Below are 23,431 nucleotides of genomic sequence, written 5' to 3' on the forward strand. Positions count from 1 at the left end.
AAGAGCCTCTACTCCGCGAGACGTACGCAACCGTGTGATCAAAACGGTACGAGCCTTCATGGCCACGGCGCATGGCTTGCCATGTCAGGGCCATGGACCCGGCCGTTCCTGATTGGGACCTTGTGCCGGTACCAACACCAACACCGACACCTGGGTACTAGTCTTGGCATTCGTGAGTTCTGAGTGGTGTGCGGCAATGTTTGATGGCCATAAAAATATATGAATGAAACGGGAGTGAAAATAATCGAACAGATTGTTCTTTGAAGTGCTAAAGAGATCCGTCACGATTTCGGCCATGCACTGAGAGAGAATCCAATCACATATCCAGATCAAACTTTCCATGTTACTGTGCTCAAAGAACGTTGAGAGCTGGAGGAACGGGGCTCATGTTATCAGGCTATATTCTCCACAGAATCACTATGCTCACTTTAGTATCAGCCGTAGCTATAGGCTATAGCTTGTAGCATTCGGATTAAGGAGAATTTTCCTGCGGGTTACGCTGTACCTCTAGAAAATATATACATGGTCTTCGGTGAGATCGCAACTGTATTACTTATAATAGATATCCTTGTAATACTTGTATAATCGTCAATGTTACGATGCCAGCAGTCGAGATCGATTGCCATAACACCTGACTAAAGAAAGCACCATCAGCAGAAGAACCCGGGGCAACAAAACATGGAATCGTTCCTCATCCGAGCCAAACTCGACTCGGCGCTCAATTGAAAGCTATGCACCCAGGCTCGAAGGGCCTTCGTGGCTTGTTAAAGGCTTGTTCGCATGATTGCAGTCATTTTGATGTAGAGAAATCGGCACCGAAGAGCGAAATTAGATGACAAGTATCTCGTAGAAAGTCCCTGTCCACTTGACGGGATGTCTTTGTCAGGACACATCGAAGCATCCAGTCGAAAACCGTAGGGCTGCGCACCGTACCGTATATGGTATATGGCCATAAAGTCATTGTCCCAGACGGTCACGGAACTATCCGTATACCATGCCGTATGGTCAGTTTCACTGCCTTGTCGGCGTCGGTACGGGTACCTTACGGCCGTCTATGGCCATTGACGACCATGCACCTGAGTATGAAATTAATTTGTTCATAAAGAAGTCAGTCAGATGCCTTTAAGACTGCCAAAAAAACTGTAGAATGTACCTAAGTTTGACCTAGTCTTGTAATCAACTATGCTGCGTTGAGAAGGACTAGAGGTATCCACGACCTAAAGGAAAGTCACACCCATTGTCTTGAATGTGTACGAAATTTTGATAAGACAGCTAAAAGAGTGAAGTTAGTAACGCCACGGAATTGAATGATGACTATTTTGTGTCATAAATTTGCCCTAAAAAGACTCTTAGCTGAGTCAAAAGTAAGATAAAAAAAATAAGCCATATTACGACGTTGTACGGCCGTCTGTTGGAGCTCCTGACGGCGACGGAACAACCGTACACCGTACCGTACAAATGGCCATTAGGGTGCGTTCGGCTTCGGTCCGTATTCCGTATAACGGTTGCCGAAAACCATACAATACGGTGACGGCGCGCAGCCCTAGAAAACCGGCGTGGAATACCAGCCATAGCATCAGAAGACCGGAGTCAGCAACTGCCGGACCCGGCTTTCCAAAAATTGATCTTCGGGACTGTTCGATCCTACTGCCTTCCCCACCTTCCTGCTAATTGAATCCGCCTCTGACATATAACCATGTCTCCGTCTCATCCGGGCCTTTAGTACTGGGCTATAATCAGGAGTCGGCTTTTCAAATCAAGATCGACTACTAGCTCGCCTAGCTCACTTGACAGCGCTTTAACAACGGACGTCCTTTATTACTTACCGCAATATGGCAAATTTTCGCTTCCCTGGTAGAGAAATGGACTCTCCCTTTTCTGCCACGGCATTTCTATCGATACCACTGCCGCGATTGACTTTTTCTAAATGATTAATCTGGTAGAGCTCAGTTGCACTTTCATCACAAGGGATTTGCACATCTGTTTAGGAAAATCTGTATGACCGAGTCTTATGTGCTTTTACCATCTCTTACCAGCGTTTGCCATGACTGACTGACATACATGGATCCAACGGCCGAGAACGAACCCCTCTCGTTCATCCAACGACTAGACACTTGCACGATCGGTATCCTAACACGAACAAAGACGTCTTCTTGGATAGATTCGATCAACTGCTGCGGTATTAGCCTCCTTCTAATACATTACACCTATCCTGCTCCTCTGTCTATACTAGACTCTACAGGACCAAGCCAGATAATTCCACCCGCAAGAAGGTTTTTTTGGTAAGGCTATTCCTTTTTTCACCTTCACGCCGTGGAATGGCAACTCAAGATCATACATGATTGTCCGCTAGTACGGCCAATGGTTCAGAATCATGGCTCACATGTGATGGAGAATCGGTTTCAGAAAATCAGAGCTAGCAGCGAAAGCGACACATCCGTGCGTATCAGCATGTAGTTAATTTGCTAGCTCCTCTCTCATTCAATTACTAGTATCGATGGTCTGGAGTCCACTACTCGCTGAACGTAGTAGAATATGCGCCCTTTAATCGGAAATATCAATCTTACAATTAAATTAAGCCTGTAAGGAATAGGGCTTCGCACCGTCACCGTATAATACGGTTGTACGGGTGCCGTCGTACGGGTACCGTAACCGTACCATCGAGGGCTTGAGAAGCACCCGTATTGACGGCCGTTGACGGCCGTGTGTACGGTATGTAGCCCTGAATCGCTGGGGAGTAAAATTTAGCTATCCCTCGGGGCTCAGAAGCTAAGTACGAAGTAATACCTTTCATTACCATTTATTTCCAGGCCATTGCAGACTAATTTAGAGGTGTTCTTGTGTACTTGGGACTGATGATGCAACTGTACACCTGTTAGGGGTATTTCTTTATAGTGAGAACCGGTTCTCCAACGAGGGTGACGATGTTGAGGTGTATCAGAAAACAAGCTAGGTATGTTTCAATGACCACATGGTATAGTCTTATGCTAGTCTGACCTACCAAGCCCAGCTCCTTACATACGGCCGTACACACGGCCGTGACGGACATACTCATACGGCCGGTACGCCATCGACGGATTGGAGCTGACGGTCGCATACCGTATACGGTACGGTGCGAAGCCCTAGTAAGGAAGTGTTTTGGCCTAGCATATCAATGTTGCTCTGACACTTCTGACAGTCTAAATGGTTGCCCATTCATTCCAGCATACTGCGTAGCTACTCTGCATGCATTCTTTTCCCGGAGCATTCAACAGCTGAATGGTATAAAATGCCTCCACAGATGGTTTCATTCCCTCAGCAACTGCACCCAACGTAGTTGTATTAGCCAAAGTTCAAAGTGTTCTTTCGCATTCTCGCACTCCTCCCCCTCGTCTCTCTTGCTATCGCTAACCCTCTCTTGGGTGGCAGAGATTTCGGGACCTTCTCTGCTTGTCTCGATACCGTCACTACAACGGTCGGCCAGATGAAAATCGATTGCGACACCTTCAAAAACATGACCGACAGTGCCCATGCCGCAGTACGTTTTTCTGTAAAGCTTGAATCTCTTCCACGGTTTCTGACAGTATTACTCAGGTTATTGCCGTTACAGCCTGGAAACTCAAGTCCGAAATAGATTCTTGCAGCGCGGCTGCCCCGGTGCGTTACTCTCCCTGCTGGTAGGATGTATCTTTGGTCTGATGAATCCTGATCCAGAGCGACGTCCTATCGGAAGCCAACAGCGCAGTCATGGTGCAAAAATTTTACGATATGGTGCCTTGGATCTTGATTGCCGCCCAGGACCTTATCGATGTGAAGGACGGTTTCATTAAAGTCGGATTTGTAACCCGGGTTTGTTCCTTCGTCAATCCTGTCGTTACGAGCGTCACCGCTTTGAGGGATAAGGTCGATACTTGCACTGCGGTATGTGTTCCGATTATTTTTCCATGATTGGTATAGAGCTCTTGACGGTCATACCCAGGATGAGGACAAGGCCACCGTTCAAGAGATATGTGCCACGGTTTTAGAAAAGATGATGAAGGTCAAAGACACGTACTGTGGCTAGTTGGAAGGAGAACTTGGATGCACTCAACGCGAAGGTTTCTCATGTAGAATTTCAGCAGAGCCAAATGGACCTCTCAGTGATCGTTTTCCGTATCTCAATAAACGCACAGTGTTTGGATGTACCTCGGTTTCATCAGCATTGAGGATGATATAATGCAAATAATGCTTCATTTCAAAATTTTCTACTCATAGAAGGTATAATCCTTTAGATCAACCTTCAGAGCAGTAGTCAGGCATTTTATATTTGTCTGTAGTAGTTCGAGTGAACTGTCCAAGGATTGTCATGGACAAAACTCGACTACGCCATAACTTAATGCTTCAGTAATGCTGCATGTTTAACAACCATTTGTGCTCTGGGTGACAATTTGTACAAAGCGAATTACAGATCTTGGAAACATAATGTTTCGTGAATCTGTTTTTTTTTCATCGTTTGTTGTTTGGAGGTCAAACGATACGAGAGTATGGGCGTAATAGCGTGCAAAAAATCCGATGAACGTAAGTTAGGTTTTTCCCAGTCACAAGTTACTTTTAAGTGCCCAAGTTCGTATCCGCACCGCAAGTTAAGTGTTTTCATATAGTGATATACACACCGGCATCAGTTGTTATCATAGGTCTCTGAATAAGATCTGGGGTGCGGGTTCGGAGCGGGACAAAGTGACGGTCGACATTATTTCGGTGCTTGACACTAGTCATTCTGTCATTGCCATAATGGCCCGAATTCCTCCAGCGTCTTAATGATCTTTACCTACTTCTCCAGTCCACTGACTCCTTTATAGATCTGAATGCTCGGAGTAATGCAAGACAGCGATGGATCGAGGTCAATTGGGCGCACTGAAAATGTCATGTCAGAGAGTTCAAGGGTTCACCACATGGCCTGCTGAACAGCATAGGTACCTATTCCTTCCCAGAATGCTAGTGTTCATATGGTTCATAACCAATGTCAGGTATCCGGACGGCTGGACAGAGATTTGTATATCACAGCCTAGGCCTGCCGCCTTACTTATTCTAAATCTATAGCTAATAGCAAACTTGCGAAAAAAATTACTAACTTGCGAAACAATACACGCGAACTTGGGGGCTAATAACCAACTTGCGGCCGGAAAAACATGACTTGTGCCTATGTGAATTTTTGCACGCTATTACGCCCATACGAGAGAAACCTGCGGCCCGCGATTGGCCTGCCAAGTCATGAATCATCCGGCCCGAAGGTCCGAATTCCGTTACCATACCGAAAGCGGCAACACAACCTCTTTTTTTCCGTCCGCGATGTCGATGATGCGCTTACTCAGTAATATCGCTGTTGCTGTCTTTACATGTTGAATGATGTATAAAAACACTCTTCTATCCATTACCCGCCGTGTTTGTTCCTCCCTGTAACTTCTACAATGCCTCGTCGATGTGTACGCCGAGAGAAGAACGCTCAATTTTGATATCTTTAACAACCGGTACGTCTGATGTCTGTATATCGTTTATTTCTTTTCATCCCCTTGTATGAATAATTCCTGTCGTAGCTTCCTCACATCTTTGACATGTCGCCATCCCAAGAGTTTGAATAGTCTGCCGGAGAGGTCTCTATGAATGTCGTAGGATTCCAAGCCAGGTGAGACGTTTCAAATATCCGTTTGACCGTCTCTTCTCCTTGCTAGAGATTCCCTCAAAGTTCCCATGTTGCATGGAAGACTACCATCATGGCGAAGAGCTATACAGCCAGCACCGCAATCCTTTACTCCTCAGCAACTTGGCTTCTCCACCTCTCACCGACTAATCCTAGGCGTCATATCCGAATACCAATTTTCCAGGGTCAGCACATCCGAATGCCGGGCATCTCACCCCTCTCAAGTCCTACGACGTTCACGCTGTAGCTATGGAGGAGATATCTAGCCACAGTGACTACGAACAGCTATAGTTCTCCCATGACAGTTCACGTATAATGAGGGTCGGAGTTAGTTGATACCTTACTACTCTAATGGACATATAATGCATATGCATGATGCGAATCATCTTCGGAATGTCAAGATCTCCCCTCCGACCCACATCTTTGCATACTGATCTTTTTGTGGACTCCTGGCGTCAATATTTAGCACTCACCTCCCAGTGAAGAGACTGTAACAGACCTTATCTCCCCCGGATTTTCTGGCTCGTGACGTATTATCCCTACTACTCACTCGAACAGGAGCAAAACCGCCGATCTTACCCATTCCATGGGAAGAGCGCTCTTTCACTTACACGAATGCTGCACCGCGTGGCTACACCACAAACCTTCTCGGTTTTCGGGTTGTTCGACGAACGTCCCAAGAAGTGCATTAAGGGACGCAATCAGTCCTGTATTACCATATCCGCATCAATCGAAGCACAAAATGTCCTCTCGTAAGTATTCCTGCACTTTTGCTTGAACTGATTGCCTTTTCTGACCTAGCTTCAGGAATTCAACATGAATATAGAATACTTCTGAGAGGGTGTCTTAATGGATTACCATTATACTGATCAGTAGAGTTCGTATCTTCGAGTTTGCGGCGGGGACCTACTATGATGCTCTTTGCCGTTATCTGTTCCGTAGACGAGCTCTGCACAGCGCATCTTCTGATAAGTTGGAGTCGCCTGCAGCACTGGTAATTATGGAAAGATGTCTAAATCTGTCGGATCACTTTAGGATGCTCCCTATCTCATTGGTCATTCACCAAGCGCTTCGAACCCGTGCACGTAAATGAACAACGGACTCACTTCTCTCTAATGCTTCTGTCCTCGGAGATTTCGTTCACTGAGTAGTCTTAAATCTCTTCTTTGATGGCTTTGACAATACAAAGACTGCGCCATCTGATCGATACAAGCTATGCAGTATAATGTTTTTTCGCGGACTTCCTCTCTTTCCACTCGATGTTCTTGCTATCACAAACTCTCGTATGGGTCTCCATGATGGAACTGCGCTTCAGCGTGCCTTTAACGCCACGGGTGATACGTTCGAAAGCATACATGGAGCTCTCGGCGCATTTTTCAAGCACGTCGACATTTCCCATGCTACGGTAGGTTCAACGAATGTTCACCGATGCCGCCACCCTCATCGGTCCAACCAATGCTGTAGAAGATCACATAAAGACCCTGGACTCGTAAATGATAGACGCTGTAGCACTCATCCCGGTACGATTCCGTGCCACTTAGACATGCATTGTTCTGACGATACTTACGCAGGATCAACTTGATGGCCAGAGGGTGTGCGACGCGATAAACAAAGCTTATCCCGCTGTCGATAGCTTTTGGACGGTATGTTGACCTCAAGGATGATTTCACGACCGTCAGATTGACTGCCGCCATTTGTCGCACTCTGAAGTCCCTCGTGAATGATAGCGACCGATTCGATAGGAAATTCGTCCCTGCTATTCCGGTGTGTGGTTTCTTTGTATCGCTTTCATAAAGTGGGATGTGATGCAAGTGCATGTATAGGCTTCGGCAAAGGGGTACATGGACCAGTATGACCATGATTCTGGGCTAAAAGTGGATGCGGTTTTAGGGACGTTTTGTCAAAAGGAATAGATCATTGGCACAGCCGTTCTTCTTTAGAAATGAAGAATCTTTATTCCTATATCCATAATTTCCCCATGCCACATTCAGACTTCTCCATGTTCGACATTTGAGTTGAGGGAACACAGCGAGTTGTGATGACACATAAATGGGTTCGCACATCCACAGCGCGTCTTTTCCAAAGAGCCGGAAAACCTTTAACAGAATTTCAATAACGTATCATGTCCGTACACGAACAGTTTCACGGGGAACTATCGTCGATATTGAAGCAATTGGGCACTAGAAATTCAGCGTGGTCACCTGCGTGGTACCACTGCGTGCGTGGCGCGTGGCCACGCAGGCCACGCAAGTCCTCAGTAGTTGAACTTGAGTTGAACTTGCCTTGACTGTATATAATATATATATACTGCGCTATGATAGGAATGCTTCGTTAAACATTTCCTTGTATCTATTTCTTATTCTTCTGTAAACTGTCTGCAACAAAGGACCTTTGTTCAAAAATGTTTCAAAGCTCACTTTCTATCAATTAAAGCTTTTATGCCCTCAAATCTCGGATTCCTAGGCTCCATTGGATCTTCTATGTGTGTATCTATAATTATGAGAAGGATAAATATCGAAATTTAGGTACTCTCTCATTTTTTGAGCTTCAAGTTGTTAATCCAAAGATTTTCCGACGCTGTAAACATCAATTTGACGTCGACTTCACGTCAATTGCTCCTTGATTACACCGATACCACGCAATATTGGTCGTTTGATTTCCCCAAGAACAACCCTTCCATATGTACATATATACCTTGGACCACGCAACCAACCACGCTTGCGTACCACGCAACCACGCAGCCATGCAGCCACGCAGCCACACCACGCAGGCTGACCACGCACAGCCACGCTGACTAACCACGCAACCACGCAGGCACCACGCAGGCTTCACATAGAGACCACGCCAGCCCATATAAGGTTACCCTCAGAAAGTGCATCCTTCGTATAATTGCCTCTTAATTGGCTTGTTTCTTCGGTGTCATTCACATCAAATATAGAAATCCATATTCCTTCTCATGTTGTCCTCTTCACTGGGAACCCCACATTGTGTACCTTATTACTTATAGCTTAGCAGACCACCTCTAAGGCCTTTTTATACTGTTAGGATACTTGTAAAATTATTTACTTCAGCTACAATACTTTTGATGTTCTTAAACTTCGCAATCCAGTTTGAAATTTTCATGATATTGACCATATTTTGAAGCATTTCGATATCCCACCAAAGCTATCATATTTAAATCTTACAGGTATTGACATCAAGCTGATTCTACGCAAGGATTGACAGAAAAGAACGGAGCACGTCGACTCTCAAGTCGCGTTTGATGGACTTGATCAACTATTTGATGGGAGCCCCGCAATTTGTCAACCACGCTGACGACCACGCAGCCATGCACCACGCAGCCACGCAGGCTACCACGCAGAATTCTTCTTGCCGGAAGCAATTGACTTTTTGGAGCCTTCCGTCGTCACGAATTTCATCCATTTGACATGAAATGGAGTTCATAATGGCGAATCACTTTTGGATACTCGGTACCTCTGCATTGTTGTGCTGATCATCAATTCCTCGAATCACTGCACGTAAACGAACGTCAGACTCGTGGCTTTTCTCCAATGCTTCTCTTCTCGGGGATTTCATTGATAACAATAATGAACACCTTCCAACGTTCAAAGACGACTTTTATCCTACAACGACAGCGCCGACGTATCAGTACTACTCTACGAGCAAAATGTTACTTCGCCTTCTGACTCTCCCCCCGCTTTTCGTTCTTTGTATCTCCCACTCTCGTGGAGATCTGAGCGTAATCACGGCGCTTCGACATGCTTTCGACGAGTGGCATGATACGTTTGCGTCCATCGAGGGAGCTTGTAATGCCTTTGCCAGCAACATTGATATTTCTCATGCCAAGGTAAGTTATGTAACATTAACGTCTCTACCCTACTCTTCAATGGCCTTTTCCAGGCTGTGAAAAGGGACCTATTGGTTCTAGAATCCTAGGTTCAAGACGTTGTCAAGATCGTCCCCGTATGGTCCTCTTTATTCCGTTAAATTTCTGCTTCTGAATTCCAATACAGGACTATGTCATGTCCGACACCTACGGAAAGTGGGCGTGTGACGCAGCCGTGGATTCTGTGCCCCTTTTCCAAGGTTTCCTAGAGAGTGTCGTTTCCCGCAAAGAGGATTTCCATACTGTAGGATATAGTTCCGACGTGTGTCATCTTCTCAAAGGTATTGAGAGGGATCGTTACCCATTCAACATGAAGTTCATGGCTTCAGTTCCGGTATGTACCTCGCTAGTATCAGGCCGACGATATGGAACTTAGTCCGAGTGCATATAGGTCACATACAAGGAGTGCATGAAAAACCGTTACGAGACGACTGAGAAAATGCTTCAGACAGCTGTGGAGGCGTACTGTGAGAACGACTCATAGGCGCTTTATACCATTGCTAGAAAGGTTTCTCACCGAGGCAATTTATAATAACCCTTATCTCGTTCTTATCTCCATTTAACTTCAATACATCACGTTAGGTTACTTTGCGCACGACGTGGAGAGGGAGTAGAATTTAGGTTATTGACGTGATCGCGTTGTAAAGTCCATATCCATATGAAGAAGTCGTCTGAGAGAGGTCTTTCCAGACGGTGCGATCGACGTGGCATGATAGACAGAGCGTGCACCTTGATTTCCCTATCTGTCTTAGCGGGACATCAATTCTAAGTAAGTCCACCCGCATATTCGTAATATACGCAATTCTAATTAAAATGAAGTAAATGTCTATTTTGTGTCTATCGTAAGCAAAGAAAGAAAAGAAGAACCGTGATGACGATGAAGCTTTCGATGGCGGGATCACAGCTATATCAATACTGAGATTGTTATCTATAAACCGCCTACAATTGGCAGCATCGATCAGTGAAGAAAATTTAATGCAAAGATTTATTATGAAAAAGTTCTTGAGATGATTACAACAATTCAAGTAAATAATCCACATGTAGCCGGCGATCTATTCAAGGTCTTTATAGCTCAGTCGCTATCGATTCCTGCATAATGTGAGCATTCTCAAGTATTTTTATACTCGTTCGTTCAACGTTCGATTCCCGAGGTTATTCCTGGCTTGAAATCTCAGTATGTGTTTAACGAAATGAGCGAATGCCTTCTGATATCAAAGGCTTCAAATTTTGGTTTAGATTAGGCACTGAAAATGTCTCAAATAATGATCGGTTGACCCGAAAAGCTCAAGAACTTGAGCTCCTTCCACTGCTCACGTAGGGAAAGATCTTTTGTCAGTGAGACGTTCCATTTCCAGGGAATTATCGTGACATTGTGATGGAACTGAACTGTAAGGTGTGCTTGTCTCGCACCGAGATGAGGCAGACATCAATTCTAGAATCCGCACCAGGAAACCAAAAAGAACACTCAAACAGTCATGACCTGAAATTGCGGCCGATAGTCCTCTTTCACAGAATCGGGAATAGATCATTAATATATGCGGCTGCAATGTATTCGCTTAGAACTGCCATGGATGGTTCCAGATGAACTTCGAAAGTGGGGGGAGAAGGAGGCAAACCACCTATATGGACCAGTATCGCTCCCGAGAATTAGAAAGGTGTTGGCCAGCCATCGCAAGAAGCAGGCAGCGCGATGAGGGACAGAAGCCACGTGAATAACGCCGCAACGCGTCTGTGGCGGAGATCAACCGGAGATAAAAAAAGGGCTCGGATTTTGCCGAAAGTTGCCGCTTGTGCCTTTTCCTTTTGTGCCCTTCTTCAGGATTTCAGTCTCTTCCCTGCTCTGAATTCTACCGCTAAATTTTCGACATCCAGTCTGTACAGCATTCTATATGCGCTCCGATAAACCAGCCTTCTACAATTGAAGCCAAGATCGAGCAACAAATACGGAGTGTTGGTGCTAAGGGCTTACGAAGAACATTAGTATTACTGTGTGCAAGAGAGCTATTCTTCATTATTTCTAGGCCTCACTCACGAAGTATCAGAACTACCTTCGTCCGACGTTTCACGTTTCATCAACATCGACTACCACGATGAAACATCTTCTGGTAAGGTCAGTACTTCATAGATACACATATCTGGATAGTCCTGATAACTAAACCGTCCAGCAAGGTCCCTCCGAGCGCACCACGTGGAAGCTTTGTTTCGTCCGATTCATTTTCGCGCTCGGCGATGTTGCATCTTTCCCTAAACTCGCACTCTATTGCTCCCGAAGAACAATGTCGCGGTGATCTATCACAAGTTAATCAAGAATATTCAATTCAATACTAGAAAGTCTTCGAACTACCCGGGACCTGGCGATTAGCCACAGGCACTCTTTAGCGAGAAAATGCTCTCGAACGCGGATCTCGGGTATCACGGGCACGACTCATCGCGGTTCGCATCTCATGCATCTGTCGAAGTGATTACAAGTATCTCATTTTCTGCTTGTTCGATGCCCTGGACGTCGACTGGACGCCTTGAATCTCCGTAATATACGATGACGACTGTATGTCAAATTTACTTCCGTTGGCCAAAGGCTCACATGATACAATGATAGGCATGTATGGCTAAGGGTCGTTCACCCTAGCATCGATATGCAGGACCTTGTTTCGTTCCCATCCACTATCATAATTCGCATAAATGGGCGCTCGCCTTAACGATACAATTCCTCCCAACCCGCCAGGACGGTGCTGCCACCACCAATTCCCTCAACATGCGCTCACACGGAAGTAAACCGACCGACGAGGAAGAAGAGACGATGGAGTTGCTCACCCATTCGCGATTGAGAAACAGGTCATCGTTATCGAAATCGGAGCTGGACAAGCCATCTACCGTTACACCCGCTTCCCCGCCTATGGCAAAGAGTATACTGTTCAGCGGCACACCCATTGGAATGGTCGGACTGCTATTTGCTGCAGGGTTAACGGCCGGGATACATCACTTCTTTCTTCTCTTTATACAAGGACGCAACGCACAGGAGCAGTTTTGGATCAAGAACTCCTCCAACGCACTTAGTACCATCGTACAATGGCTCTGTGCAGCCTCGGTTTCCATATCGCTCACACAGTTCGTAAGCACATTAGCCTTCAAATGAGCTAATGAACTCACGATTATGATAGATTTGGCTGTTCCTGTGCCGTAGACCCTTTAGCGTCAAACAGTTGAACCATTTATTCGGATTGCCAGATCCTATCAAGACCCTCCGTCTCGTCTCATCCTGGCGGATATTCCCCATAATCATCACAGCCATCCTCACACAAGCCCTAACCCTCGTATCCATCCTGGCACCCAACGCTCTCGAAGTCGGCTCAGCTTCTCCGCGAAACGACATCATCTCCGTTCCGACTATATCCTTCGACAATGGGGATGGCTGAACAACAGATTCGATGACTACCTGTACGTATACAGTCACAATAGCCTGGGAACGAGTCCTTTCGCGCTCGTTCCAGTCAGACACGCTCATCGGATGGAATGCGCCTGGAGGGTGTGGGAGCGCGTGCAACTATACGATCGAGTACGTTGCTCCGGCTCTACAATGCTCGGATATTAGTCAAGACGAGATCCTTGACGACGGTGATGGGTCTTCGGGCCCGTCTAACCCTTCTGCAGTCCTTCAGAGTAAATACAACACCACGGATACCCCAGTGTACAACGCCTCGTCCCAGATTGACGTTAATGGGTGGAATCTCACCATTGCATGGCGGACGTATCATGATTCTAAGGGTGGCATTGTTGAGGGTGTTAGCTGTTCTCTCTATAACACTACCCAACAAGCAATAGTGTCCTTTATAAACAACACAGCGACAATCTCTCCGAGCGTTATTTCCTACGACGAGCCTTTCTCTTCCAGCCATCAAATTATAGATTGCGAAGCAAGTGAGAACAGTGCTACCCCTCCTACCAGTCGACTCTTCGCTGGAGCGAGCTACATCGTCATGATGGACTGGCTCTGTGACCAGCTAGACGGCGAAATATTATTCCTGAACGTCGGTGATAAGCAATGGTCCTCTGAGTCGAAGGTGTTGACGAGTAACTTGTTCTCGATGAACGAGACGGCACAGACATTCAGTCCAAACGTTCCGAATATGGCACGCGCGCTGGAGGAAATCCTGGTAAACGCGACGATTGCACTGATAAGTTCCAGGGAGGACACGATGATGGCGGAAGCGTCAGTGGCGCAAAATCAGCTCGTGTGGGTGTATCACTGGCAGAGGCTGTGGATCGTTTACGCCGTCGCACTGGTATGCACGGCTGCTTGTGGTGTAGCAGGGTTGGCGTGTATGGTGAAGAATAAAGAGATTGGGGATTTAAGCTTCACGGCGATCGCCAGGGCGACTAGGAACGAGGATTTGGATTGCGTTTTCGGAGCTGGAGCTGATAAAGACGAGATGGATGACGCGATTTTGCAGTATGGATTGGAGAAGAAGGACGGACTGGGTCGATTTCGCGTATTCCAACTGGCAAAAGAGCAGCAGCGCACATGAATGAAGGCGAGAAGGGCTTGTAATATCAATCGGTGATGTGTTCACGTCACTGCTGTAATAGAGAACGTAAATTTGACTGACAGGAAAGGAAACCAGCCCTCAAAGATTCTCTAAACAGCAATGACTTATTTCCCTGTATGAAAGGGAGTGCACTGGAGAACCGGCTGGCCTCGACAGGGCGGTCTTCGGCGGTATCTGGCGAAAGTTTCCAAAGGTCGTCTTGATTTATTCTTAAGTACTCGTTGGCTTACGAAACGATGAGAAGTTCGCCTTCACTCGCGTTCCCAGAATAGACTGACGCGGTGGAAAAACTAAGGAAAAACTATTCCTGCACTTCGCGGCCGCACTATTTTTAAATTATATGGCTTACGCGATTCTGAGCTTCTTCCGAGGCTTGCGCGTCCACTTGCCGAGATGAAACGCGTTGCCTGCCGCGTCTTGCCACACTGATACCGCGCTTACTAATCTCTCCCATCTTTCAGCTCCTGTATAAGCCTGGGTCTCCGTGTTTTATATCTGTTCGGAAAAGTGCCACTCTCGACACCATCACCATGTCCTCTCCCACTAGTATGCAATACGGTGAGCCTCGTCTCGATCTGTACCTGCTACACGCGTCTCACATCGCGTGCAGTGCGCCTCGGACAGTCTGGCTTGAAGGTGTCCAAGATCATCTTAGGATGCATGACCTACGGCAGTCCAGAATGGCTGAAGTGGGTTCTTGGTAAGGAGGAGGGGATCGCGCATATCAACGCTGCGTATGTAGTCTGCCTGTTTATGTGCGTTGGTTCTCTTATATGGCTTAGGTACGATGCCGGAATCAACGCTTTCGATACCGCCAATGTGGGTCCGCCGTCTCTGTCCTAGGACGAGCTGACAGGTGATGCAGGTGTACTCGAATGGGTTATCTGAAATTATCCTGGGAGAGGCTATCAAGAAACATAACCTTCCTCGCGACAAAATTGTCGTCTTGACCAAGGTATGTATCCCTGAATTCCACGCCACCACGCGACATTCATCACTGCCTTCAGGTGTACGGAGTCGTTGGCAATGAACCTTCCAGTCAGCTCTTTGGGGATCCCAAATCCGATTCCGTAGGTTATGTTAATCAGCACGGGCTTAGCCGTAAGGTTCGTTATCACTCTTCTTTACCGCTACTCTCCTTCTTACCACGACATATATCACTAGCACATCTTCGATTCTGTGAAACATAGCCTGGAAAGACTCCAGCTCGACTATATCGACGTCCTTCAGTGTATGTTCAAATGCAGTTTCCATGTTTATTCATTCATTGTCTTTGTAGGTCATAGATTTGATTACGATACTCCCATTTCAGAAACAGTAATATCCTCTTGCTGTCTCAATCGTGAATATTAAATTAAATTCCCCTTCTAGATGAAAGCCTTGCATGATGTCGTTCAGGCAGGCTATGTTCGTTACATCGGAATGTCGTCCTGCTACGCCTATCAATGTACGTATTCCTATTCCTCCTGTAATCTACATAGTTGACTGACTCCCGTCTAGTCCACGCAATGCAAAGTAAGATCATCTTCAAGCGCTTATTCCCTAACTGATCAATACACCGTTAAGACTACGCAATTCAAAACAATCTGACGCCCTTCATCTCGATGCAAAACCACTACAATCTCATCTACCGAGAGGAGGAACGGGAAATGTTCCCCACCTTGAAGGTACTGATTCATTAATCTCGTTGACTTTTCCCCCAACGCATTTCAGATATTCGGCGTCGGTTCCATCCCATGGTCGCCTCTCGGCCGAGGAAAATTAGCAAGGCCGTTCGCCAAGGAAGGCGACACAAAACGTGGCGAGACTGATCCGTTGAGACTGTATTTTTTATCTGCGTAGACTCTTACTCACCTACAGCGTGTAGGGCCATGTCACGATACAAAGGAAACGAGGCTGCTGAAGCCATCATTACTAGGTACAGCTTATTTCGGTGTGAGAGAATACTCAGTTCATTGACTGTCGTAGGGTGGAAGAGCTCGCAAAGAAGAAAGGACTGACCATGGCCCAGCTGTCGATCGCGTGGATCCTCAGCAAGGAAGGTGAGTTCGTGCCGTGTTCTTCATCGCACTCCGTGGACCGCATCTTTTTTAGGTGTCACTGCACCTATTGTTGGGACAACTTCGATCGATAATTTGAAGGAGCTGATCGGTGAGATTCTCTCCCTTGACGAGGATGGCAAAGTAATGAACGGTTTCTTATCAGAGGCGACGAAGGTTGAGCTTACGCCGGAGGATGTCAAGTTTTTGGAAGAGGAATATAGGCCGGTGGTGATTTCGGGACATTCGTAGGGGGTTTAGGCAAACGCTCTCTCGGAGTGGGAGCACATCGCTGTAACGATATCTTGATCAATGCCAGAAAAATGTCGTGTTTGCGTATGCAGTTATGGTCTAACCGCCTCCACCGTTCAATGTCATTATTTGTGCTGCGTGTGGGGTTCGATTCCTTACAAGCGACATCGGTTTGGTCTGTATCACTTTTTGGTGCAACCGAAATGGTAAATTGAATACCACTCCTGTTATCACTTTTGACGTTTCATGTATGCGTGTCTTGTGGTTGGTGCATCTTGGTCTTTCTCATTTCGCGTGCCTCTCCGACCCCAGATTTACACCACCAAAAAGAAAACACATTGTTCCTTGTAACAGCCATGGCTTATTCAATTCAGCTCCCGGAATTTCGAACATTTATTTCACCGTCTAGTCAATGCTACAGAAACGTTTTGATTCGCGTCCATAGTGTTCCGTTTCCTTTGGTGCTACCACCGTAACTCCATGCATTGTGTGGTAATAACCAGTTAGTTGGGCCGGTTTACATTATTCTGTGTTCTTACAGTTCGTTCGAGCACTCTTGACACGATTTTACCAGCCCAAATTCTCTGGAAACCTTCTCATCGCCCTCTCCGTACACTGTATTATGAACTGTATATGATACACCATCACGTAGAACTTATGTAGCTATAATACTGAATACATTCGATGTCCATCTATACTGCCCGCGCGCTGGACAAAGATAGTGGTGATGACTCATGAATGTCAGCGAGCGCAAGATGATCGGATGCGTAACCGAAAACGCCACTTCAATGGTATGACTAAAAGATGGCCTCAAGAGCCATGTTTCTCGTCATGAGCGTGGTTATGCGTACTAATAATTTCACTCACAAGACGCGTCCAAAAGTCTTCGCGTGTGGCCGGCAATAGAAATACGAAACGAGGAGGTGGCGGTAGTCTTGCGGTGATCGAAGGGACGATTGAATTGCATCACATTTTGATCTTTCACAATTTACTAGTTACCACCGTAGTTGTATTCAACACCAAGACATTCAAAATCCTTCAAATCGGAGTCGTCTTTCGATCTCGACCCTTCATTTTGGTCCACTATCACATCCATCATACGACCGCGAAGATTATTTGTCAGCCCTCAGGCGCCAGCATCACTGAAAGAACCAGAGAGCTCTACGCAGAAGTTACGGAAGACTTGGAGAACATAAACGTTGAGTCTACAACGCCCGCGCATGATGTGTGATTAATAATTGTGGCGAATTGAGTTTTCCTGACTAAGTCTCATCTAATGTTCAGAAGGTATAACAGATAAGTCAGCGTTCAATTTTATGTTGAGCTGACTGAGCACATCTAGCACTCAGCTTCTCCCGCCGTATTCTGTATTCACTGTACAACTTAATCGCGGGAACCAGTGATTGGTGTACTATTCCTGGAAGCGCAAGGTGACCTTTCTTGCATTTCCTTCCTATCGTTGCCGTAACAATGATCCTTGTTAGTTTACATCTTCCCACTGCCTCTCGCAATACAATAGGGCCGTGATCGGATGATAAATCGTATTCATCGTGAATGTATAAGTAAGGTGTTCACTTCACTTCTATCGACCACCACCATGTCTTCTCCTACTAGTATGCAATACGGTGAGCCCCGCCTCGCCCCGTCCTGTAGGACACGTCTCACTTTGTGTATAGTGCGCCTCGGACAGTCTGGCTTGAAGGTGTCCAAGATCATCTTGGGATGCATGACCTACGGCAGTCCTGAATGGCAAAAGTGGGTTCTTGGTAAGGAGGAAGGGATTGAACATATCAAGGCTGCGTAAGTTGTTCCTCCGTATAGGCGAGCCTCCTCTGATATAGTTTAGGTACGATGCTGGAATCAACGCCTTTGATACTGCGAACGTGAGTCTGCTCTCCTCTATCCTAGAACCGGTTGACCCACATTGCAGGTGTACTCCAACGGCTTGTCCGAAATTATATTGGGAGAGGCTATCAAGAAACATGACCTCCCTCGTGATAAGATTGTCGTCTTAACCAAGGTACGTGTCATGAAATCTGCACTCTGAAACGGTATTCATCGCTTAATACTTCAGGTACATGGAGCCGTAGGCAAAGAACCGGGGATTAGGAACCCAAAATCCGACCCTGAGTATGTTAACCAGCACGGACTTAGTAGAAAAGTCAGATAGTTATTCTCTTCACCGTTACTCTGCTCACTCCGGCATGTATCACTAGCACATCTTCGATTCTGTGAAGCATAGCATGGAAAGACTCCAGCTCGACTATATCGACGTCCTTCAGTGTGCGCTGAATGCAATTTTCATGTTCGTTCACTAATCGTGTTTTCAGGTCATAGATTTGACTACGATACTCCCATCGCTGAGACGGTGACATTTTTTCCCTTATTCAGGGGTGAATAGAAATGTTAACACGCATTCTAGATGAAAGCCTTGCATGATGTCGTTCAGGCGGGCTATGTTCGTTATATCGGAATGTCGTCCTGCTATGCCTATCAATGTACGCACTCCTCCTATTATCTAAATGGCTAACTAACTCGCCTCTAGTCCACGCCATGCAAAGTAAGGTCATCTTCAAGCGCTTATTCCATCACTAACCAATACACGGCTAAGACTACGCGATCCAAAACAATCTGACGCCCTTCATCTCGATGCAGAACCACTACAATCTCATCTACCGAGAGGAAGAACGGGAAATGTTCCCCACCTTGAAGGTACTCAATCGAAATATCGACTCAATTGATCTCTCCTCAAAGCTGCTTAGATGTTCGGCGTAGGCTCCATCCCATGGTCCCCTCTTGCTCGAGGAAAATTAGCGAGGCCTTTCGACAAAGAAGGCGACACGATACGTGGCGAAGCGGATCGGTTGAGCCAGCATTTTCACCTTCGTTGATCTTTGTTAACATTCACGGTACAGACTCCTCGAACGATATAGTGGAATCGAGTCCGTCAAGGTCATCGTTAATAGGTACTGCTTTTCTGGCATTGAGAGAATGCACCATTCATCGATTTCATAGGGTCGAAGAGCTCGCACAGAAGAAGGGTATAACGATGGCTCAGCTCTCTATTGCGTGGATGCTCAGTAAAGAAGGTGAGACGGCAGACTTTTTCTCCATTTTCCGAGTCTGTATGGTATTCAGGTGTCACCGCCCCGATTGTGGGGACGACGTCGCTCGACAATTTGAAGGAGCTCATTGGTAAGATTCGCGCTTTGAACACCGGATCTCACCCTCATAACCCCTTTCTCAGAGGCGACCAAGATTGAACTGACGACGGAGGACGTCAAGTTCTTGGAAGAGGAGTATAAGCCCCTGGCAATTTCTGGACATTCTTAGTACAGTACAAGATGTGATAATGCATACGGTCGGGAGCTGCCTCAGTTTATGCACTATCACATCATATGCACGAACACGTTGTCACACAACGTGACATTCCTATGACAATGGGATGTGCCGCACCCAATTCGGGTATTTTCTCGCGTCTTCTGCTCTATTTCCTACGTATTTGCATTTTGGTCCTAACAGGATCAATTTTAGTGAGTTTCGTACCAATGCATATGGTATTTTAGCAGGTGCATGTGCATCACTATGCTCCAAATCCGGTATCATTTCATGTGATAATGCATATCTCTGCCAAACTTTTTCGGCAACGGTATGCATTATGAAATATTACATCTTGTGCATAATTCCCTGCGAACGAGGTCGGGAGTCACCCCATCGTATGCATTACCACACCTTATGCATTATCACCTCTTGCATTATCACATCTTGTACTGTAGGGGCAATGAGATATTCTTGATCGATAGCATAAGAATGAATGTACTCTGCCGTGACGCAATGGCTTTCATCAACTGTTATTCCTGTGGTATCTTGGGATTCTATTCCCACAATCAAGACTCCTGGCTGAGACGTTCATACCTTGGGTATCATCGAGTTTATAGTGAAAAGATAACGAAGGAACCCTTTGATCACATGGCAAAACCTGGCAGATCTGGAATAATTCGAGATATGCGTCCGGGGTAGTAATTTAGTCTATTTGTAACAAACGTTGGCTACAGTAACGGAAAAGAGGATTGAATAATATGCATAAGAAGTTAGCATAAACGATACATATAGAATCCGTGTGATTGTACTCATAGTTTGGGAATAGGTTTGATTGGTTGTAGCAGCGGCTGTTTTACCACACAAGCTGTCGAAGTCAGCCAGAGTCCGTTCTCCTCTCCAGTTCCCTTGTTAATAGAAGAATGAGAAAGAATAAGTACCTGCAGATAAAGCCAGACACGTACAACGAAGTTCCCTGGGAAACCCAACTCGAACGGTAGGATACTTTCGAGATATTTCATTTGTTCTGGGGAAAGGTCGATGTCCAATGCTTCCAGGTTCGAAGCGAGGTGCTCTACTTTCCGACCACCGATCAGGGGAAAGACGTATGGTGTCTTTTGCATCAGGTATGCGATTGCAACTTTCCAACAGAATGAGAATTTCCTTTTAAAAGAGAAGGGGGAAGCTCACTAGCCCGAATATTCTTCACCCCCAGGTCCCGAGCGACGTTTTCAAGTGCCTTGGATATCTTCTTCTCGTCCTCCGTTCTTTCCCAACAATCACTGACGAGGGTTCTCCCTTTCTCCCCAGATCGGCGACGATCTTCTTCTTCTTCGTCGGTCCGTAGTCTTCCGCCCCCGAGAGCGTCCCATGGGGCCAGTGCGAGTCCTGTTGAGGACATACCATCAGTAAGAGAGGAGGCACTTCGAGATCAGCTCGTACCGAGAGTTCGTGCCATGGGGATGATTTCTCTTTCAAACGAACGCTCGAGAAGGTTCCACCGGCCCTGATAGATAACGAACGGGGATTTCCCTTGGTGCAAAGCGTACGTATTTGCTTGAGCGACGAACCATGCTGGGGAGTCCGAGATTCCCTGATTAAAGATCAGTGCAACTTGTCAAAGGGCAAGTTAATACGACTTACGAGGTAGAGCACCTTTCCTTGAAGCACCAGCGTGTGCAAGCTATTCATGATCTCTTGAACAGATGTCTCAAAGTCGTAGCAATGAACGTAGAGAATATCTATGTAGTTTGTACGGAGCTTCCGGAGACTCTCGGCGACGGAGACATTGAGCGACTTCGCATGATTGCCGGCGTAGTTCACCTGTTGTTTTATAGGCTTCCTGTGCTTGTAGTTCGCCGTGTACTATAAACAGAAGCACAGGGAAAATCAAAATCAATGATGGGAAAGAGACACGTGGAACCAAACCTTGGTTGCAAGGACGATCTGATCACGGATCCCCCTGGATTGCATCCATTCACCAATAAATTCTTCAGAAGACTCGTCCTGACTATCCACAGTGAGTAAAATACGTGCCGCGGTAGTCGTTCTCAGAATTACTTACTAGCTGTTGGCAGTGTCGATAAAGTTTCCTCCCATGTCGTAGTACGCGTCAAGGAGCTTAAAACTCGATTCTTTGTCCATCGACCCCATTCCGAACTTGTCCCATTTATCTCCTATGCTCATGGCTCCTAGCTGCAGGGGTGACACGCGAACACCAGCGAGGGGCGAAAGTACACGGTAGTGACCGAGTTTTGTGGCGGGGGGCTTAGGGATGGGGTGGAATGCAGACATAGCGGTCAGGAAAGAAGAAAGCGAGAGTCAAGTCGAAATACAAGGGGGTTTTGTACTGAGTCGGGGAAAGTAGCATCACAGGACCCTGGGACCTTGTGCCTACGCGCATGCATCTCAGAACAGAAATATGCTGCCCAATAGCTGGTAAGGCTCTATTATATCCGGCACAGGGTCGTCTGCCGGCGACACGAGGGTTAAAACGTATTCGGATTTATGGCGCCGCTTACTGAGCAAACCACGAAGAACACGGCGTCTTGCTGTTGTCTTTGCAGCACCGAAAAGCTACGGTTCATTCGACCCGAATCCGAGCAAATGATCGTCAAGTTTGGGGCACATCACGGTCTCGAACAATGTACATCAGATGAACTAGAGGGTCATCAAGACTATAATGACCTGGTGCATACTGAAAAAGCCGTTCGGTCCTTGGCTACGTAACGAAGCCGGCATGTCCATATGCTGCTGTGGTGGGGTAAAGTCGGTGAAAATAAAAAAAGAGATGCTGTGCCAGTGCTAACGCGTTTTGGTAAAGGTCACCGCAGTCTGTTTCATTTTCTGGTGTTAGAGCGCCTGGCCGCATAATCAACAAGCGAAAAGGATTTTCAAAAGATACATTGCGCACAGGAAACGCCAACGACTGTGCATTCAAGTATTGTATAAGCTCGAGTCGAATAGTAAGCCGAACATGAGGTTGCCCAGATATACGGTTCCCGTTGAAAGAAATATGTTATACATTCTATGAAGCGTTCAGAATGTCATCAAGGTCGGAAAGATAAAAATAGCCACCATAATTTTACTCTGAACGCCCTTATCCAGTGGAAGCGCAGAAAGCAAAGATTTCACATGTTCTTTGAGAGCATGAAAATGAAAGCAGTCTGTCGTTCGCATTACTCACGCGACAACAACGATAAGCGTTCGTCAGCCAAAGAAGGAAACGAAGCGTCAAGACACCTATCCGTACGAATATCCCTGTTTTCCATCTCACGAGAAGCATGTCGTGAACAGAGCCAAGAATTATCTCGTTCTATGTATGCTCATGGAGATTTCGGGATGGGATTGTGCGCCTCGTGTTCCGACTCGGTCCAAATTTTCACGCAGAATAACAGTGTACTTATTCCACGAACATGTTGATTCATCGGTGTGATATGCTGCTCAAGATGACTGATGAAGAACATTGCGATGACTTTTATCACAAACCGCGACTTTCCGGGAACTGCATATACACGTTATCTTGAGAAAGGAACTATGACAGTGTAACAGAGACACTCTGTACATTAACGTTAGCGCGGACGGCAGGAAATAACAATGTGACACTTACCTGCGCTGCAAGGCCTACTAAAGGACATCAAGATTTCCGATGTACCTGCGAGGACCATCCTCGAGGGAAATTAGGAACAATTTGTCGTGTTTAGGTGTGCAGCGAGAATGATTTGGCTTCAACCTA

At 46.3% G+C, this 23,431-nt stretch overlaps 8 protein-coding genes across 8 annotated transcripts; 6 read left to right on the forward strand and 2 right to left on the reverse strand.

Moving 5' to 3' along the window:
- Nucleotides 1–3,493: 3,493 nt before the first annotated feature.
- On the forward strand, nt 3,494–4,042 carry EV420DRAFT_1480678 (uncharacterized protein; the record flags this gene model as incomplete). Its single annotated transcript, XM_060469695.1, has 4 exons — nt 3,494–3,517; nt 3,574–3,636; nt 3,694–3,900; nt 3,959–4,042. 4 exons carry the CDS (start codon nt 3,494–3,496, stop codon nt 4,040–4,042), a joined length of 378 nt encoding a protein of 125 aa, XP_060329510.1.
- Nucleotides 4,043–6,881: 2,839 nt separating this feature from the next.
- Nucleotides 6,882–7,569, forward strand: EV420DRAFT_1643950 (uncharacterized protein; the record flags this gene model as incomplete). The annotated part of the gene is made up of 4 exons (XM_060477574.1): nt 6,882–7,061; nt 7,228–7,299; nt 7,367–7,420; nt 7,480–7,569. The coding sequence occupies 4 exons, from the start codon at nt 6,882–6,884 to the stop codon at nt 7,567–7,569; spliced, it is 396 nt and encodes a 131-aa protein (XP_060329511.1).
- A 620-nt stretch (nt 7,570–8,189) lies between these two features.
- EV420DRAFT_1549365 (uncharacterized protein) lies at nt 8,190–9,005 on the reverse strand (the record flags this gene model as incomplete). The annotated part of the gene is made up of 4 exons (XM_060473416.1): nt 8,842–9,005; nt 8,489–8,549; nt 8,343–8,450; nt 8,190–8,233 (listed from the first exon to the last, which is right to left on the reverse strand). Exons 1-4 carry the CDS (start codon nt 8,851–8,853, stop codon nt 8,190–8,192), a joined length of 225 nt encoding a protein of 74 aa, XP_060329512.1. The 5' UTR covers nt 8,854–9,005.
- Nucleotides 9,006–9,323: 318 nt separating this feature from the next.
- Nucleotides 9,324–10,026, forward strand: EV420DRAFT_1643951 (uncharacterized protein; the record flags this gene model as incomplete). Its single annotated transcript, XM_060477575.1, has 3 exons — nt 9,324–9,503; nt 9,670–9,876; nt 9,934–10,026. 3 exons carry the CDS (start codon nt 9,324–9,326, stop codon nt 10,024–10,026), a joined length of 480 nt encoding a protein of 159 aa, XP_060329513.1.
- Nucleotides 10,027–12,743: 2,717 nt separating this feature from the next.
- EV420DRAFT_512846 (uncharacterized protein) lies at nt 12,744–14,366 on the forward strand. The gene is made up of 2 exons (XM_060482415.1): nt 12,744–14,279; nt 14,331–14,366. The coding sequence occupies exon 1, from the start codon at nt 12,968–12,970 to the stop codon at nt 14,063–14,065; it is 1,098 nt and encodes a 365-aa protein (XP_060329514.1). The 5' UTR covers nt 12,744–12,967; the 3' UTR covers nt 14,066–14,279; nt 14,331–14,366.
- A 250-nt stretch (nt 14,367–14,616) lies between these two features.
- Nucleotides 14,617–16,377, forward strand: EV420DRAFT_1643953 (NADP-dependent oxidoreductase domain-containing protein; the record flags this gene model as incomplete). The annotated part of the gene is made up of 14 exons (XM_060477576.1): nt 14,617–14,644; nt 14,697–14,820; nt 14,869–14,905; nt 14,952–15,041; nt 15,094–15,192; nt 15,251–15,317; nt 15,366–15,403; nt 15,458–15,533; nt 15,587–15,601; nt 15,653–15,753; nt 15,800–15,900; nt 15,954–16,004; nt 16,055–16,128; nt 16,181–16,377. The coding sequence occupies 14 exons, from the start codon at nt 14,617–14,619 to the stop codon at nt 16,375–16,377; spliced, it is 1,098 nt and encodes a 365-aa protein (XP_060329515.1).
- A 1,129-nt stretch (nt 16,378–17,506) lies between these two features.
- Nucleotides 17,507–19,944, forward strand: EV420DRAFT_1629878 (NADP-dependent oxidoreductase domain-containing protein). Its single transcript, XM_060476103.1, has 17 exons — nt 17,507–17,575; nt 17,631–17,807; nt 17,862–18,002; nt 18,054–18,177; nt 18,224–18,260; nt 18,308–18,397; nt 18,452–18,538; nt 18,594–18,660; nt 18,708–18,745; nt 18,800–18,875; nt 18,923–18,937; nt 18,989–19,089; nt 19,140–19,240; nt 19,293–19,343; nt 19,393–19,466; nt 19,516–19,572; nt 19,625–19,944. Exons 3-17 carry the CDS (start codon nt 17,909–17,911, stop codon nt 19,708–19,710), a joined length of 1,098 nt encoding a protein of 365 aa, XP_060329516.1. The 5' UTR covers nt 17,507–17,575; nt 17,631–17,807; nt 17,862–17,908; the 3' UTR covers nt 19,711–19,944.
- Nucleotides 19,945–20,507: 563 nt separating this feature from the next.
- EV420DRAFT_1480685 (Aldo/keto reductase) lies at nt 20,508–21,990 on the reverse strand (the record flags this gene model as incomplete). Its single annotated transcript, XM_060469696.1, has 7 exons — nt 20,508–20,636; nt 20,661–20,836; nt 20,887–21,084; nt 21,139–21,289; nt 21,340–21,561; nt 21,625–21,706; nt 21,761–21,990. 7 exons carry the CDS (start codon nt 21,988–21,990, stop codon nt 20,508–20,510), a joined length of 1,188 nt encoding a protein of 395 aa, XP_060329517.1.
- Between the last annotated feature and the right edge of the window lie 1,441 nt (nt 21,991–23,431).

The sequence above is a fragment of the Desarmillaria tabescens genome, assembly GCF_030435595.1.
Source record: "Desarmillaria tabescens strain CCBAS 213 chromosome Unknown EV420scaffold_22, whole genome shotgun sequence".
NCBI lineage: Eukaryota > Fungi > Basidiomycota > Agaricomycetes > Agaricales > Physalacriaceae > Desarmillaria > Desarmillaria tabescens.